This window comes from Mirounga leonina, unplaced genomic scaffold, assembly GCF_011800145.1.
Source record: "Mirounga leonina isolate KUSES-001 unplaced genomic scaffold, KU_Mleo_1.0 Mir_125, whole genome shotgun sequence".
NCBI lineage: Eukaryota > Metazoa > Chordata > Mammalia > Carnivora > Phocidae > Mirounga > Mirounga leonina.
The window spans coordinates 16114866-16131851 of NW_023270305.1; the positions used below are offsets into that span (position 1 = coordinate 16114866).

Genomic DNA, 16986 nt, shown 5'->3' on the forward strand with positions numbered 1-16986 from the left:
TTCCTACAGCTAGAAACTGCCACGGACTGAAAAGTTCTCTCAACTGGTGCCTGAGGACCTGCGTGCATTCTAATCCCACCTTCATTACTTACAACTGAGCAACACTGACCAGGTCATGTGACCTCTTTGGCCCTCAGCCTCCTTCTCTGTAAGCAGGGACAGTAACTCCTGCCTGTCCCCTAAGCACCCCCACTCCTTACCCTTGGGGATGTCATCATGAAATGAATTCACTAGCGTAAAATGGTTTTGAAAAATTCTCAAGAGCCCTACCGGTGCAAGGGACCATCATCACCGCTCTTACCCTCTAACTGTGAGAACATTCTGTAGGGCCAAGTCCATGGGAGGTAGGACGAAACTGTGATGCACAGGATGGATTCAGTTTTGAAAGTCCCGTCCCCCTAGTTATGGGCCAGGGCAAGTGAGTCAATGGCTGTGTTCTCAGGGCCCTCCTCTCTGAAATGGACCAACCATGCTCATAGGGCCAAGTGAGGATTCAGTGAACTAAAATGTGTAAATCACCTGGCACGTGGTAAGCGTGCAGCAAGTGTTAGCTCTCATCATCCTGTCCCTCAGAAGGATGGCATCATATGGGAATAATGCCTGTTGCCCTCCCCCTGGCCACCCACAGGTTCCCTTACCACCCGCCCCCAGCTCCCCAAGGGGGCTGTTCTAAAAGTGCCGTCCACGCTGAGCCTTCCCCTCTGCCTTCCTTCATGTCCCTGCCCACCTGCCCTGCGCATTTCCAGCAGGAAGAGCCTGGCTGGACAGCGCTGAGCCCTCTGAGACCTGCCTATCAGCTCACCTGGGCTCACAGGCCTAACAGAAACATTTAGAAACCAACTTCGTTTGCACTGCCTGCCCAACGTGGGGAAGGGCGGGGCTGGAGGTGTTCCCTGGGGAGTGAGCCCAGCCAGGTGTCCCCTGGAGCCTGGGTCTGATGGCAGCTGGAAGTGAACTCTGGGGGTGGGGCGAGCTTTGGCTACTGTGTCCTCCTCTGCAGAGTGCCTCCAGAAGGCTCTGCGGGGGGTCGAGGTGTGGAATCAGCAGTTCCTCTAGGGAACCAAGGCGGTGCTGGGGGCTGGGGGAGGGGGCTTCGGTCTGAGGCTGGCCTGGGCTGCTGTAATCACCACCCACCCAGAGTGACACCTCTGCATCCATGGCAAAGCAGAAGATGCTGTTCTGTTCCACCAGATCGGCCTTCCTTGCCCCCCCTCCCGCCCCCCTGGAAGCCCCGGGGCTCTGGCACACTCACCAATCATGATGCCGGAGAAAGCCAGGACCAGGGCGGCCACGAGGGCCGAGGTCACGACCGACAGGACCAGCGAGAGCGGCAGGTGGGGCTCTGGGGTGGGGGACACTGCAAGACAGGTGCCCGCGGGGCACTGGGTGACAACACTGATCACCCTCTGAGCTAGCTCCAAGAGAGAAACACCCTCCCCTGCCCGGACAGACCCCACCCGCCCCTCCCCCACCCCGGAGGCCTTCTTTGCAGAGGGCCAGGGGCAGGGAGGGGGCTCATTCTGGCTTACAGCCTTCAGCAGTAGCTTTTGGGTGAGGGAATACGTGGCAGGGATAAATATCAAATCCTGGACATTGATCCCCAACATCAAGTGCACAATGACACCAGGAGGGTGGGAAGGTGAGCCAGTAGAGGCTAAGGAAGAGCTTCAGCGACCGTGGGTAACCACAGGCTCATTACGACCCAGGAACAGAGGGTGCCTGTCAGTGACCCTGGGAGGCTGAGTTACTGCCCGGGGCCCGGGTGCACACCAGCACAGCCCACACTGGGGCATCCTGCCTGGTCCTGGACACTACATCTCACAAGGACATTGTCACTGGAACGCCCGCAGATGCGGGACGCAGGGTGGGGAGGAGACATGAAAGTGTCCCGTGTGAACTGATGGAAACAAATGCGTTATTTCGTCTGGAGACTTGTAGGAGGGAGACGGAGCTCGGGCTTCAAACCCCTGCAGCTCCTGAGAGGATTTGCAAGTCCAGCTTGCAAACTCTTGATGGGACAGCGCGCCTTGGGAGTGTGGAGGTCCCTGGCACTGGGGGTGTTCCAGTGCAGACAGGATGGCCCCTTGGTGGGGATGTGGAGCTTCACGCCCTGGCTTAGGGGTGGGACTGGACACCTTAGGGCTCCTTTCACACACAGGTCCCTCTGCGCAGTCCTTAGAGTGCCTGTGTTGGGGCGGACAGATGGGGGTCAGAACGCTTACCGAAGTGCATCTGAGGAGTCTCAGAATTGTGGACACCAGCTAAGGCCTCCGTGGGTTCACACTCTGGGCCCCTTCCCTGTCACCGCCCTCACCGCCCTCTTACCAATGCAGGAGACGCCATCCTCAGCCAGCACTGTCCCGTGGTCACAGAAGCAGATGACCTTGTGGCTCTCGGGGTCCATGTGGCACTCGTCTCCCTCACAGTGGCTGCAGTTTAGATAATGCTTAATATTCACTTCCCCGTGGCCCTCCATCACTGGCGACAAGAAGGGAGGATCAGCCTGGGGTTGATGCAGCGAGGACCACCCTGCACCCCGTTCCCGGCCTGTGTGTGTGCTTTGTCTCTAGCTGGTCAGTGTGGGTTCTCTGGCTCCTGCCCCCACGTCCCTCGGCCCCTGAGGGACCGCAGTGGGGAGGGGAGTCCCCCACTCAGCTGAAGGGGCTCAGACAGGGGACACGTGGCTGCATTGCTGCGGGCGGATAGGCAGCTCCGAGTGCGTGCCCCTCGGGCGGGCTGGCCCAGGTCACGGGGCTATTGCTTAGGCATTTTCTAGGACGGGCCTGCCTGGAAGTCTTCTGCCTGCATGTCCGCATCAGACCACACCTCCTGACTTCCAGAAAACATGCCGAGACAAGCAGTGGGAAGACTTGCCTGTGAGGGACCCGTAATTGTGCCTTCGTATCTTGGCCCCGTGGCAGGGGCCCTGAGGTTTTGTCTGGGTGGGAGAATGGGCCTGGCAGAGGGGATACCTTTTAGAGCGGGGGTATACAGGATGCCCAGCGGACTGATGAAGGAAACCCCGTCCTCCCCGTCCATCTCGGGGTCATTGTCTGAGGCCGCGTTGCCGCCTGTACCAAACCAGAGACGAGTTTAACGCAGAGAGGCAGGGGGCCCACGTCTCAACACATCTGCGCATCAGCGGGGCATGCGGGGCCTCAGGGCGGTGAAGGGCCTCAGGGCGGGGCGGTGGGGAGGGAAGGGAGGCCTGGGGCACAGGGGCGGCCCTTGGGGTGTGGCTTGGGAGATGCTGGGTGTGGGGGCCACCTTCCCTCCCGGCCGGGGAGTCCCCACCACTGCACGGGGGCTGCTCGGAAGCAGTTCGTGTGAATAAGGATCAGAAGCGGTCTCGTGTCCTCAGGCTGGACTAGCCCCTTGGCGCCTCTTCCAGAACTGGCCAGGCCAGTAGCACTGAGGAGTTGCTCTCCAGTCCCATTGGGTCAGGGTGAGACATGGGGGGATGGGCCCCTGTGCCTTTAGGCTCCTGTCCCTCCTTTCAGCTGGGCTGGGTTATCTTTGGGCTCCCCCCTCAGGTTCCTCCCCCCTCAGGTTCCTCCCCCCCACCCCCAGAGTTTGGAAAAGAAGAGCATCCGGTGAACACAAGCATCTTACACACAGCGGAAAGCAAAACACAGACAGAACATCACAGTGCGTGCATGCATCGTGTCCTAATCTGTGGGGATGGTGGAGCCGCCGTCTCCCAGCCTCCCAGCCTCCCAGCCTCTCAGCTTCAGAAGCCTCTTGGGCTCTGCTCTGAAGCTCGGAGGAGAGCTGGGCCCCGTGGCTGGCTGCTGGCTGACGGGCTGGGCTGGGGCTGCCCCTCGGCATGGAGGGGGCAAAAGTTCTGGAAGCTGGTGGGCTGGGGCTGGGAAGGGAGAGGGAGTCTGTGAGGCCAGAGGCCACAAACCAGGCCCTTAGGGAGCTGGCTTGGCAAAGACTCAGGCCAGGCCGTCCAAAGGGAGGCACGGGCCTGGGGAGCGTGGCCTCCAAGGTTCTCGTGCCAGCGCGACGTTAGGGGCGGCTCAGAGAACAGTCTAGGAAACCGAAGCCCTTTATCATCGGCTTTGGGGAAGGGGGGAATCAAGAACACATGAGCTCTTGAAGCTGTTGCTATTGAAGCCTTGAGGCAGGATGCTGGCTCGAGAGCCAATACCCTGCCTCTGGCCGGTCCTATGGGGCTGAGAGGAAAGCGTGCATGGTGACATCACAGTCCACACTTGGGGTGGGTGGGGGGAGGGCAGGCGAGGGCCAGGGAGAGGACAGGGAGTGCCTAGGACTAAGAGGGGAGGGAGTGACACCTTGAACACGAATCATCTTTACCTATATATCCTCCGCCTCCTCCACCTGAGGAGCACCCCCCTCCACCCCCTCCGAAACCCCCTCTTGTCTCCCACCCCCACTTCTTCATGGCCTGGGGGCAGGAATGTCCTCCGGTGGCACCCTCCAGCAAAGATTTTCCAGACCAGAGCAAGGAAGTGTTATCATTCCAGCCACCTCCGCCACCTGCAGGAAGAGACAGAGAAAACCTCAAGTGAGAGGATCCTGGCTAGGGTCGGTCCTGTCCGCCGCTGGGCCCGGCACAGGAGGCAGGACGCTGCGTGTCGTGCTCTGAGGGTGCTCACTCCGGCTCCAGCGCCCAGGGGGTCTGGGGGCTTCGGAATCCACAGCTGGAAAAACAGCAGCGTGCCCTTGGCCCTAGTGAGACCGGCTTCAGCCTCAGCCGTGCACATCCAGTTGGGGCCATGCTTCAGACCCCTGCTTCCCATCAGGCCTTTGGATCAAAAGCTGGGAAGGGTGTTTGGTTAGGGGTGGGGAAATGGGGGGATGGACAGCATGACAACTAAACTTATTCCTCTGCCTCCTCTCCATGCCCCAACTCCTGAAGTGCAGGGACTTTGTTTCATTAATGCTTCGCATCCCAACAAGTCCTTGGGCATCCAACTGTCAAAATCCTGCTGGGGTCACTGCAGTGGGGTTCCTCTGCAGGGACCCTGGACTAGGCCAGACAACCCGATGGGCTTTATTGTTTACTGGCTTTGAAACCCTGGGCCAGTACATCCCCGTTCTGCCTCAGTTTCCTCACCTATATCTTGGGTATAGTAAGACTTGCCTCACTGGGTTGATGTTCAGACCGAAGGGGACAGTGGGCATGGCAGATGCTTCCTAAACCATGACAGGTAGGGATGGTTGGGCATAAGAGGTAGAACCCAAGTGTGCAGAGGTTTGCACACTCTGAAGCTTTGTCTTGCTTGACTGCTTCTAAAGAGCTGCTCCACGGTCAGGTACAGGGAAGATGGGGGTGGGGAGGGGGCTGAGGAGGGGGTGGGCAGTCCCCTGTGATGACAGCCACTGGAGCTGTGCTTCCCAACGCCTGGGGCTGAGGTTGAATGCAACTTTATCTTAAGGCCACAGGCTAACCATAATCAATCACTCCTGCAGGCCCTTGAGATTCCAGGACCCTCTTTGTCTCCACCTATATTGTTTCCTATGATATTTCAACAGGGGGTCTCTAAAAGACCCCACAGTACTTCCATTCCAGCAGGTGATGGGTGGTGAGGACCCGGAGAAACAGTAGTGCGTGGGTCTGTGGAACCACGAGGGTTAACTGGCCTGGAAGGGCCTTCTGGAAGAATGTGTGGCAGAGGCTCTTCTGGGCCCTGAGGGGGCAGCAGAGGGACGTGTAGGTGGGGGAGCTGCGGATGGAGATCAGTACCGTGCTAAAGAGAAGGAGCCGGGTTTTAGGACCCGAGGCCAAGGTCAGGAACAACTTGGTCTAGAACAGGGGTGATCAGAATTGAATCGAGGCCCCCAGGCAAATCAGCTTTGGAAGCTGCAGGCCTGTGGCATCTGGCTTGGTTTTCAAGCATCTGGCCTCCCTTCTGCCAGCCAGAGGGTGGCGTGTGGGCCTTTCAGGGCCGTTGATGTCTCGTGGCGAAGGGAAGCCCCCTCGGCAAACTGAGGGACCTAAAGTGGGCCATGAGGGTGGTAAATAAATTAGGATAACCTGGCCCTGATACCGTGTCTGCCACTCCACCCTGTGCCCAGCGCAGTCCCCAGCTGAGGGGGTTTCTGATCCCCCACTCCGTCTTACAGCTTTTAAGCAAAGAAAACAACCTGCAGGGCCTCCAAGAATAGCGCTGGGTTGTCCTCACGGAGACCACAACCCCTATTTCTATGCTTCCTTCTCTTCTAGCCATTTCTCACTCGAAGGGTAAGTTTGAGTATTTGTTTAATTAACCTCGAATCTTAAATGCCTCCAAAGATCCTTGGTCTGATTGTGGAGAAAAAAAAATACAAAACTGAACTGCATTTCCTCTTCGGACATGGCTGGCTTCAGAGGATTCCGAATTCACATCCCCTTCGTGTCTGTCTCCGATTTCTGTGTGTCTGGCCCTCACTCTTGAGCATGGATTGCCAAACCACGGAGGTTCCTGAAAGAGCTTTTCCAGTGAGACATGCGAGCTGGTAGCCCCGGGCCTGGAGGCACCGACCACAGGGCCTGGGAGGCCTGACTCTGCCCGCACTTCTTCCATCTGCCCACGTCCAGCTGCATTTGAAGAAACCCAGGGAGGTTGGGCTGCCCGTCCCAAAACGGCTGCCTGTCTCCTGTGCCCGGTGACCTCTGCAATTCAAACCCCACGTCCGCAGAGACGCCTCCAGGTCCCCAAGCTGTGGCCCACCCTTCCTCCCTCCCTCGACGTGGGTACCAGTATCCAGAGCTCCCAGCTTCTAAAGCACCAGCAACCGAGACACAGGTGTGTGATGGCGCCACGCAGTCCTGGGGCCTGTCCTGGGGGTCAGTCCTGGGGAAGCGCGGGCTTGCAGCGCCTTACCTGCGGCTCCGGAGTTGCCATTCAGCCCCAGAACCGAGGAGTTATTCTCCAGTCTCTCTGGGTGGAACGTGTCTGTCTTGGCCCCGTAGGCCCTGCCACCACCGCCGGCTGCAATGATCAGGGGCATGGGCACGCCGTCCTTCATCTGCCCGGGAGACCATCAGAGACTGAGAAAGCGAGCGGGGCTCCCACTCTGGGGACCCCCGAGCCATTGCAGTGTTTAAAGTGTCGGAGTGTTTGCTGGGCCGTGGGTGACATCCCGGTGGTCTGGGGGCTCTGACCTCATGTTCCAGCAACCCATCCGCTCTCACCGCCCCCCCCCCCGCCAGCTCCCGTATCTGTATCCATCGGGGTTCAGTCAGAGAAGCAAAAGCACCAGGAGATCTAAATAAATGCATACCAGGAGGGGGGGATGGATCTTTTCCTGAAGCTGCTCACACTAGCCTCAGAGGACTGGGTGCTGGTGCTTAGAAGCATGTCTCTCTCCTCCCCCTTTCCTCCCTCCTCTCCGGGGTCTCTGGCTCTAACCTCCACAACTTCAAGATTAAGCCCTCAGCACCACTGTCCCCGTGGGAGGACCTAGCAGAAGACTTTGCCTGCTTTTGATCATGTCAGAAAAGCCCACCGTAGGGCAGAGGAGGGCACCGTGGGACCCTCTGGAACTCTGAGGCAGGGACGGCAAGGCCTGCATGGGGCCATCGGGCTGGTACGTTGGCAAGAGAAGAACCTGCCTTTTCTCGGACAGACAGGGACCCTTACATCCATCTGCGCCTCGCTTTGCTCCTCTTTAGATGGGGCTAAGGACGCCTGAGGTGCTCCATGCCCAGGGTGGTCGTGAGGACCCAGCATGACGGATCCGTGACGCGCGCAAGTCACCGTCCATGGCAAGCTCTGGCAGCTGGCCTTACCTTGAACACGTAGGTGGCTCCACCTCCTCCTCCACCCCCTCCTGCCCACTCATGCACACTTCTGTTCACGCGGATTTCTTCTTCTATCACGTTGTTCTCTCCAATGCAGACTTTCTGGATTAATCGGTTCATCTGGAGAAACAAAAAGCACCTCCGGTTGGTGCCCAAGATTCTCTACTTCCCAGCAGACAGACCTTCTGTGCTTCATGATAGGCTCTGATGACCTTTCAAATAGCTGACAGTTGAGTTGAAGAGATAGATATAGATATAGATATATGACATATGTCTATAGGTAAATCGATAACTATCTGAGAAAGCGAGCGGGGCTCCCACTCTGGGGACCCCTGAGCCATTGCAGTGTTTAAAGTGTCGGAGTGTTTGCTGGGCCGTGGGGGTGACATCCCGGTGGTCTGGGGGCTCTGACCTCATGTTCCAGCAACCCATCGGCTCTCACCCCCCACCCCCGCCAGCTCTCATATCCGTTGGGGTCTCTCTCACACACACACACACACACACACAACTGTCACTAGAGCATATTAGAGAAGGACCACAGGATAGCTTAGATAGAAAATGCAGGGAAGTTGGGGCACAACAAGCAACTTTGTTGCTGACTGGTGGTCAAGGAGGACTGCCTGTAGGAGGTGGTGTTTAGTTGGACCTTGAAGCACAGGGAGATTTTAAAACAGAAAATGGGGGAAAGTTAGAGCAACCCAGGGGAAGAGAGTAGCATGAGCCCAGAGAGAAGCAGGTGAGGGGGGAATTTGGGGATTTGGGGAAAAGTACAAGGAGTCTCTTTGGTTCACAAAAGTCCACTTTAGGACAGAGAGACAGTCCAGGAGGACCTGTTAGGATCCTCTGGACTCTGAAGAGGGGATGACAAAAGCCCTGGGTGGTGAGGTAGGGCTGGAGGGAGTGTAAATGCGAGTGGGTGAGGGAATTCAACTGGACAGTCAGATAATGGCCAGAAGACCTGACTACAATCAGACTTCATTCTCTAGGCAGTGGTGAGCCACTGAAGGTTTTTTGAGAAGTTGCAGTTTTGAAGTATCATGGGAAGAGAACACAGCAGTGCGAGGCCAGGCTCAGATTTATCCCCAGCCCATCTATGTGAAAATCATTTCTCCATTTTGGACATCTCTTCCCTCCCGTCTAAGGTCTCACTTCTTGCCTCCAGAAACCCCCCAACACGGCCTGAAATGGAGCTCTGTGTCCATCATGGAGAACAGGGTGCGACCCCAGGAATCTGCAGACACCCCTGCATGCCTGAGAAGGTGCTCGACCTCTCTGATCTGCAGGTGTGGAATGGGCAGGCCGTATGTGCTTAGGAGAGGTGTCTAGGATGGTCTCTCCTGTGTTAGGGACTGAATAAACAGCTGCTGTTCTTTCACATGGTCCCGGCGTGTGCCCAGGCATCTGGGAGTCCCTGGGGATATGCAGGAAATCCCTGTGACCCAGAATCCGGGAATCCCTGAATAAAGAGGGCAGGGCTTCAGGAAGAACCAGCCCGCTTGTCGGGCACAGCAGCTGAGAAGAACGCTCCAAACATCCACCTGAATTCGGAGGAAAATGGCTTTTCTTTCACTTATTAGAAAAAAGGCCAATAAAACATCACATTTCCATTGACTGCTGCTGTGGAACCAGCCAGTGGACATGCCAATTCATCTTGAGCCACTCCTTATGCTAAAGCACTCAGGGGTGCCGGCAATGAGTACTAGAGAAATTTCCAGGTAAATAGCCAAGATGCAATTTGTTTTATGGCATTTTGGATTTAATGATGGAAATAATTTGATATTTCTTAGAGTGGATTTAGTGTGGGTGGGAAGTTCTGAATTGCTATTGTAGAGAGCTGACATTTCTCCTGTGTGTGTGCAGTGCTGTCCGGGTGGGGGGTGGAGGGGGGGAAGTGCTGGGAGGAAACCCTGCTAACTGCTGCTGGGTGGGCATGAGAAGCCAGGGGCATGCCCGGAGGGCTGAGCCCGGGGGCAGGGGACCCAAATGTGAGCTGTCCACCGGGCAGAGTGGAACACAAAATACAGGGTCCCATTTGGCTTCTTGACTGGCTGTGCTGGAGATTTGCTGAGCCATGTTGGGTGAGGCACCTCACTTCCCTGGACCTGCCTCCTCCTGTGTAAATCAAGGGGCTGTCCAGTCTGAACCAGTGGTACGAAGAAGGTCCATCCCCTTAGACCCTGCTCTCCTCCTCCTCTCTGTCTAGCTCCAGTGGGGTCTCCACCCTTTGGGGAAGCCCTCTTCCTGTGAACAGAATCTACTGACGGCTGGGATTGCAGGAGTGGGAAGGAGGGAGCAGTCGGGCTGGGGAATGGCTTTTCCTCTAAAGAGAGCCCAGACTCATGCCCATCCCCCCACTGCCCATCTCCATTGGCTACCAGAAGTCTCCACCTGGCTGTCTGCCAAACCTCTCCTAACCGTGCCCCCAAACCTGCTCCTTCCACACCATTCCTAGCTCAGGTGATGGCAGTTCCCTCGTTCCCATGGTTCAAATGCAATTCTTGGAGTCATCCTTGATCCTTTCTTTGTCTCAGTTCTTCACCTAGTTGGGCAGGAAATCCTTCTTGATTTTGCATTCCAAATATGCCCAGAATTCAGCCACTGTTGCCATCTTCATCCAAGCCACCATCATCTCTTGCCCAGACTAATGCAGTAACCACTGAATTCATTGTGCTGACTCTTCCCTTGGTCCCAAGCAGGCTATGACGGCCAGAGTGAGTCTTACAATATGCAAATCACAGCAGGCTCCCTATCCCACCTTATTCCCACCTTTAGGCTCAAAACCCTCCTATGGCTTAAAAATGTCCTGATGGTGGCCTGATCACCTCATCTCTCACCAACTCTCCCTCTTGCTCCCCTCACTCACCCCAGCCGATTGAGAGTACACCAGGCACTCTCCCACCTCAACGCCTTGGCTTCTGCTTGGCTAGCACCCCCAGATACGTTCCTGGGTCAATCCCTTTCAGGACTCTGCTCGGCTGTCATTCGTTCAATAGGCTTCCGTCGACCACCCCGTCTATAATTGCAACCTGCCCTACACACCTGACTCTTGTTACCCTACTTCCGTTCACTGGAACACTTTCACTTCTGGGTGTTTTGATTGACTGATACTACTAGTCCTTGTTCATCCCTCCTCCCCCAGTGGGAATGTTAGCTCCTTCAGAGCAAAGATCTTTCTTTTGTTCATGGATCTATCTCAAGTTGCTAGAACAGTGACTGGCACATAGAAGGATACTGGATAGATATTTGCTGAATACATTTGAATGAACTGGGGGCTGTCTGGGTGTGCACTGACCCTCACAGTATTTGCCTTGCGAGTGATGGTAGTTGTGAAATGTAACACTTAGACCAGTGGTTTTGCTCCCCTGGGGACATCTGGCAAGATCTGGACACATTTTTGATCATTAATACTGGGGGATGCTACTGGCATTGGGGGGATAGAAGCCAGGGACGCTGCTAGAGAGCCTACAGTGCCCACAACAGTCACCCACAACAAAGACTCATCTGTTCCAAAATGTCAATAGTGCTGATGTCAAGAAACCCATGCCACCACGTCTGGTGGTCATGCCACCACATGAGGCTTGGGAGAAATTGGAGAAGCAGTAGCTGAGGGGGTTTCCAGCGGCTAGAGCCCATCCCAGGCTCAGGTGAGGCCAGGCACAAAGGAAGAGCAGCTCCAATGTCCTGTTGAACCAGGAGAGCTGCCAAATCCTGCAGTTTAATTCTTAGAGTGCACGCCCTTCTTTAGAGAATCCTCTTTAGGCACCATTTTTCTGCCTAGAGAGGACTGGAGATTGAGGGAGTACCATAAAAGATCTTTCTTTCTCTCTCTCCCAGTGACTCCTGCAGGAGAAGGCCTGAAGCCACAGGGAAGACCCATGACTAACCCCCCGCCCCCCCATCCCTGCTATGCCCGGCCCCACCAGCAGGGGGCTGGAAGAGAATGGGCTTCTTTAGAACTCTCCCTGTGCATTCACAAAGTTCAAGAGCAAGTAGGTTGATTAATAAAATGATAAAGGGCAGCAGCCCCGAGGAACAAGTAGATTACAATTGAATTAAAAAAAAAAAAAAGGACTTGGTCCTGTGAAAAGACATAACTGATTACAATCCAATCAAGTAAAAGTCCCTTGCAGAAGTCAATGCAATCTTTCTGCTTAGATGAAAGAATTAACATTAGCACTCAATACATTCCTGTGGAAATTACAGCAGTCTGTAATTTAATGACTTAATATATTATACCAGCCTTGAAAGTCCTGATTATAGTTGCTAAATAAAAGTTGGAGTCCAGACATTTCTCATGTGCAAGGTTGCACTTGCTGAGCTTACTCCTGTTGCTTTGTTTTAACCCTGTCGGGGGTGGGTGCTGTGCTTTCCTCCTTGCTCCCAGCCTGGGGCCCAGCTTTTAGGAGTCCTGAATTTATTTTGTGGAATTGTACTGCTTTCTGGGTAGTCCTGGTTCCCACATCTGTTCCCCAAGGCTACTCTTGAATGAGCTCTTGCAGAAGGGGCACTGGGTCCGGGGCACTAGAACCCAGCTCCCTGCCTTGGCCCCACCCTGGGTGGAAGTTGGCCTTCAGGGGAGGGTGTGGCCTGGCCTCCGGGTGCTGAGTTCTGCCAGGACAGCCCGCACCTCCAGGGACCTGGCTCCCCCAACACAGACAAGAGGCAAACAACTGGGATGCCTGGAGTCTCCACAGCTGCTGCTTTGTTAGTCTGCCGAGTCTGATTCTCCTGGTCATTTTAGACCACCACTGGCTTTCTCAAGTCCTGCTGCTGGAGCACTCCCTGTCTGACAGATGGATACCCCAGTGGGGTCAGAAACCAGAAGACAGGCTGTCTCTGCGGCTGTGGAGGGTGGCAGTCTGGCTTGTCCGATGATGGGCTCTCAGTGGGAAAAGGGCATAGAAACCGAGGCCCAAGCAAGTGCCGGGCACGGCACAAGCAGGGGCCAGAGTCCCTACTCCGTGCTGCATTGTGAGCGGCTTTGGAAAAGTCCCTTCCCTTCTGTACTCTCGATTTTCTCACCTGTAATATGTCCTGTTTATAATAATAGGACTAAGGACAATGGTGCCCCAGCAAGAAAGTTTAGGAGAGGGGCTTTAGCTTGTAGTCTGCTGAGAAGAACCACCATTTACCCATTCAAGTAGGATCCAGTTCTTTAGTTTTAAGGGTTACTCTTGAAACCCATCCCTCAGCCTTGGTCTCTGTGGGGATGTGAACCCCCAACAGCCATACCACCCCCTTTCTCATACACCCTAATGGGCCCGGAAAGGGAGGGGCATTTGTAGGCAGGACGAGGGGTGAGTCCTGCCATCTTCGAATATGAGCTCCCAGAAGGAGGGTATCCAGCGTTGATGCCCTCCGAAGGGCCACCGGGTCCTGGTAAGTGTGAAGCAGAGGTCCCTGCTCTGGGCACTTACGCTGGGGCAGGCGTCTTCCCCCTGTTGTCCAACCAGGATATACAGTGTGTCGCCCTTCTCCAGGTTGAAGATGCCCAGCACAGACACGCCATGGGACCGCATCATGGTATTCTTCCCGCCTTTCCCACCAGCAGCTCCGTAGCCCGAGATGCTGCAACAGAACAGAGCACATGAAGACTGATTCCCTTCCTGCCAACCCACCAGCTCCTAGTGGGCTCAGTGCACCGTTGTGGTCCTGATGGTTCTCCCCCCCAGCCTCCCATCAGCCCATGAGGTCAGCAAGGAGGCTTCTTCTCCCCACGGTCAGGAGTCCGGTTTACAGAGGGATAGGGAAATGCTTCATTCCCAGAGCCAGGAAGTAAAGAACTAGTACAGGGTGCAAGAGAGAAAGAGAGGGAGAAGGAGAGAGGGAAGACGGAGAGAGTCTGTTTTAATGGGGGGGTGTTGGGGTGTTGATTTCCTGAATACCTCTGATGTCCCATTACAGTTTCTCTCCCCGTCTGAGATCAAAGGACTCATGTGACCTTAGACAAATGACCTAACTTTCCTGTTCCACATCTGTGAAATGGGGATAACAAGTGAACCTACATTCTAGCGTGTGTGTGTGTGAGATTAAAGGAATTAAGACATGTAGCCATAGAATTGTAGCTGACACATAATAAGTTATTCCATAGTATTATACAATATATATTATTACAATTTTATACTGGTGGAAGTTGCAGTAATTGACTGGGTATACACTTTTCAAGTTTCCTCCCCAGGTCTAGACACAAGGAAGTCCCACATGGAATGACCAAGGTGAGCAGTGTTTCTGAGCGCAGACTGTTTATTCCCATCCCACTAGTAACTCTTTCTAGAGCCATGTGTGTACAGAAAACAACCAGTCATGATGAATAAAAACAGCAGGGGAGGGGAGCGCAGGATTATTTCTGTGCCTCTTAGGTTGTTGAGATGGAGTCGCCCAAGGATGGGAGGAGAAGAACTCAACTGGTGAACCTTATCAGGAAAGCAGTACGTCTTGAAGACAGCTACACGCCAGCTACAAACGCCTCCCCTGAGACCATCTGCCAGGGAAAGGTCTTGGGAGGTTTTCATGTCTCTGTGCATTCAGATCCAAGGTCCTTTACGAAAAGCATTCAGGGAGATACGTGAGGCGGTTTTGTACACGTGCACACGTGGTGACTTCTAGGAAATGTCCGGTGTTCCAAGCATGCGACGGGCCTCCTGGGGGCTCTCCTAAGGCAGAGCTAAGCCCGTCTGTGCAGGGAGAAGCCTGGAGGGCTGGCAGATTGCTAACGTGGCAGGTGAAGTACAGAGGTCTCTGTGCAATGCCATGGAGAGTCTGATGTCTGTCACTCTGTCGGTGGCCAGACACTGAGTGGAGCTCACTGAAGGCTGACACGGCTCAAGGCTGTGTGCATAAGGGGAGACTGGAGGTGGGCTTCAGCCCCTCATGGGGCTTCCAAAGAAACTGGAGAGACAGTTATGTTATGAAAAGAGAAGTCTCACCTTAAGGGTGGCTATATTAGGGAGGCAAAGAGACTCCGGGGTTCTATGACCAGAGCGGACCATTTCCTAGCTGTGTGACCTCTTGGCGTCCCAGCCTCTTCTGCAGTCAAAGAAGAACCGTATCTTCTTCTCTGAACTCACAGGGTAGCGGAGAGGTTCAGCATCAAAAAGATCATGGGCGAAAGCCCTGAGAAAGTGACAGATCTCTGCACAAAGTGGCTGCAGATGGTGGCTGGAGCAGGCAAGTGATGTAGCTCTGCCGAGCAGGGTAGGCGCTAGTTCCTGAGCGTCCTACGAGGGGGCAGGCATGAATGCATAGGACATCTCCCCAATAACCGTAAATAGTAGCTGTTAGTAATTCACTTGACAGATGAGGACACTGAGGCTCAGAGGGACTAAGTAACTCATCTGAGGCTACATAGCCGGTCACTGGCAGACCCTGGTCCAAGCCCCCATCCCCTCAAAAAGGCCATTTTCTCTCCGATATGCTGTTGCGAGGCTTATCTGGATACACAGCGAGGGTGGTCTGACACGCTACTGGCCCATCCTCGCTCCTGACTCATTAGAAATGGAGAAGGTGGCCAAGACTATTAAAAGACAGAGGGAAAAGGAAGGCGTATTGGTGACAGGAAAGCAGCTGGGTTATTTAGCTCAGAGAAGGGAAGCCTGGGGCAGGGCAGGGGTGGGTGGTGGTGGGGTTCCAAGGATGACTGTGTAGAATCTAGAGAGAGGGTGTGGTCCCCCCAACCCTGGTTCTGCTCATTACTCCGTATTTCCAGGGCTTTGTCAGGAGAAACTCTTTTCAACCTGAAGGTATGGTTTGCTTGGAAAACTGCTGCCTGAGACGGAGACCTTGTCCTGCCCACTTGCGCTATGGCTGAGAGGTAAGCTATACCCTGCTCAGCCCTTTCTGCATCATTTGCATAGTCATTTGCATCAATCTGCCTGCATTATGAATCATTCTGAACTCTTTCACATGATTAAATTTAGCCAAATTATTATATTTTAGAAGTTGTTTGTTCCTGACTCCTTTTTCCTCCCTAGCCCTTCTTTCCTATTTCTCCTGCCACCCCCACCCCCAAATAGGAACCCCAGCCCCCAACCCTATCTAGGTCTAGACCTAGCTCTTGGCAATGAGGTGGGATGCAAAGAGGACTGAGTTCTGAGTCATATACCTGGTGCTCTGCTGGCTGTGTGACTTGGGGCAAGCTGGTTAACCTCCAGGAGCCTCAGCTTCCCCACCGAGGGAAAAAATGAGGACAAGGACCCCTGCCCTCATGAGGAGAAGTAATGGATTTGAAAAGACTGCACACAGATGCGAAGTGCAAGGTAGGACTCTAGGCTGGGTCAGCTCTACAGAGTAGATAGTAGAGCTTGGCCACCAGCTGTCAACAGCCGCATTTTACTTTTCTGTGTGGGTCTCTGCCCCTTGTTTCCGACCTGGACTAGGGGCTGGCTTAAAGCCAGGGGAGCAGGCAACTGCTTGCCTGGACTAATTGTAGGAGAAGCAGCGCCTTCCTCATCAGCCTTCTGAGGCCTGGCATTCCTTTGGAAGCTTCTAGTCTCACATCCAGGTCATTACTTACAATGCTGATCTCTGGAGTGGGCTGTGCCACAGTGAGAAAAACATGGATGGGCTTGAATGCAGACAGAACTGGATCCAAATCCAAGCCGTTACTCAAGCCCCGGGGTGGATGAGGCCCCCCCCTCCCAGGTGCTGACCCCGTACCCCGTCGACCCTGAGAGCAGGTGCCTTCCTAAATTTGGTGCCTGAGGCACCTTGCTTACCTCTCCTGGTCCTGGCCCCACCAGGGTTACTCATTAGCTGTGTGACCTTTGGGCTTGAGCTCCAGTTAGTTTCCCTAGCCACAAAAAAAGGAGATGATACTATCTACCTTGAAAAACTGTTGTGATAATTAAATGAGATAATACCTGTAAGGGACCTAATTCAGCCCCTGGAGGGTAGTCAATGAGCAACAGCGTAGCTACTGTTTGGATGCATCCCGGTGGGTGAGCCTGTCCGTTCCTCTTCCAAGGTGACTTCTGGGAGGGGGAGCGAGTGAGGGAACGAGGCCCCGATTTCTAGAGAACAGGGCAGTAGGTGGAGCGGGGCGTGGCCTGTTGGGTTTCACCCAGGACCCACCTCTGTAGGGAGCCAGTGGGGTCACAGGCAACCTTGGCATGTCTGAAGACCCCCCCAGTCCTATGAATCATGTCACACAAACTCGTGCCAGAATAGTAACCTCAGCCTGACTCTCCGAAGCGTCTCCCCCATCCCTTATAAACAATTTATTTTTGATGGTTGAC

At 54.6% G+C, this 16986-nt stretch overlaps 1 protein-coding gene across 1 annotated transcript in view; it reads right to left on the bottom strand.

Annotated features, from left to right (window-relative positions):
* ALK (ALK receptor tyrosine kinase) overlaps positions 1 to 16986 on the bottom strand; it is a 687757-nt gene that overhangs the window by 26755 nt on the left and 644016 nt on the right. Inside the window, exons 13-19 of the mRNA XM_035000834.1 lie at positions 13171 to 13321; positions 7742 to 7873; positions 6834 to 6978; positions 4321 to 4503; positions 2973 to 3071; positions 2326 to 2478; positions 1253 to 1357 (exon numbers count right to left, since the gene is read on the bottom strand). Of these exons, the coding sequence (XP_034856725.1) occupies positions 1253 to 1357; positions 2326 to 2478; positions 2973 to 3071; positions 4321 to 4503; positions 6834 to 6978; positions 7742 to 7873; positions 13171 to 13321 (968 nt within the window). The remainder of the gene's footprint in view (positions 1 to 1252; positions 1358 to 2325; positions 2479 to 2972; positions 3072 to 4320; positions 4504 to 6833; positions 6979 to 7741; positions 7874 to 13170; positions 13322 to 16986) is intronic.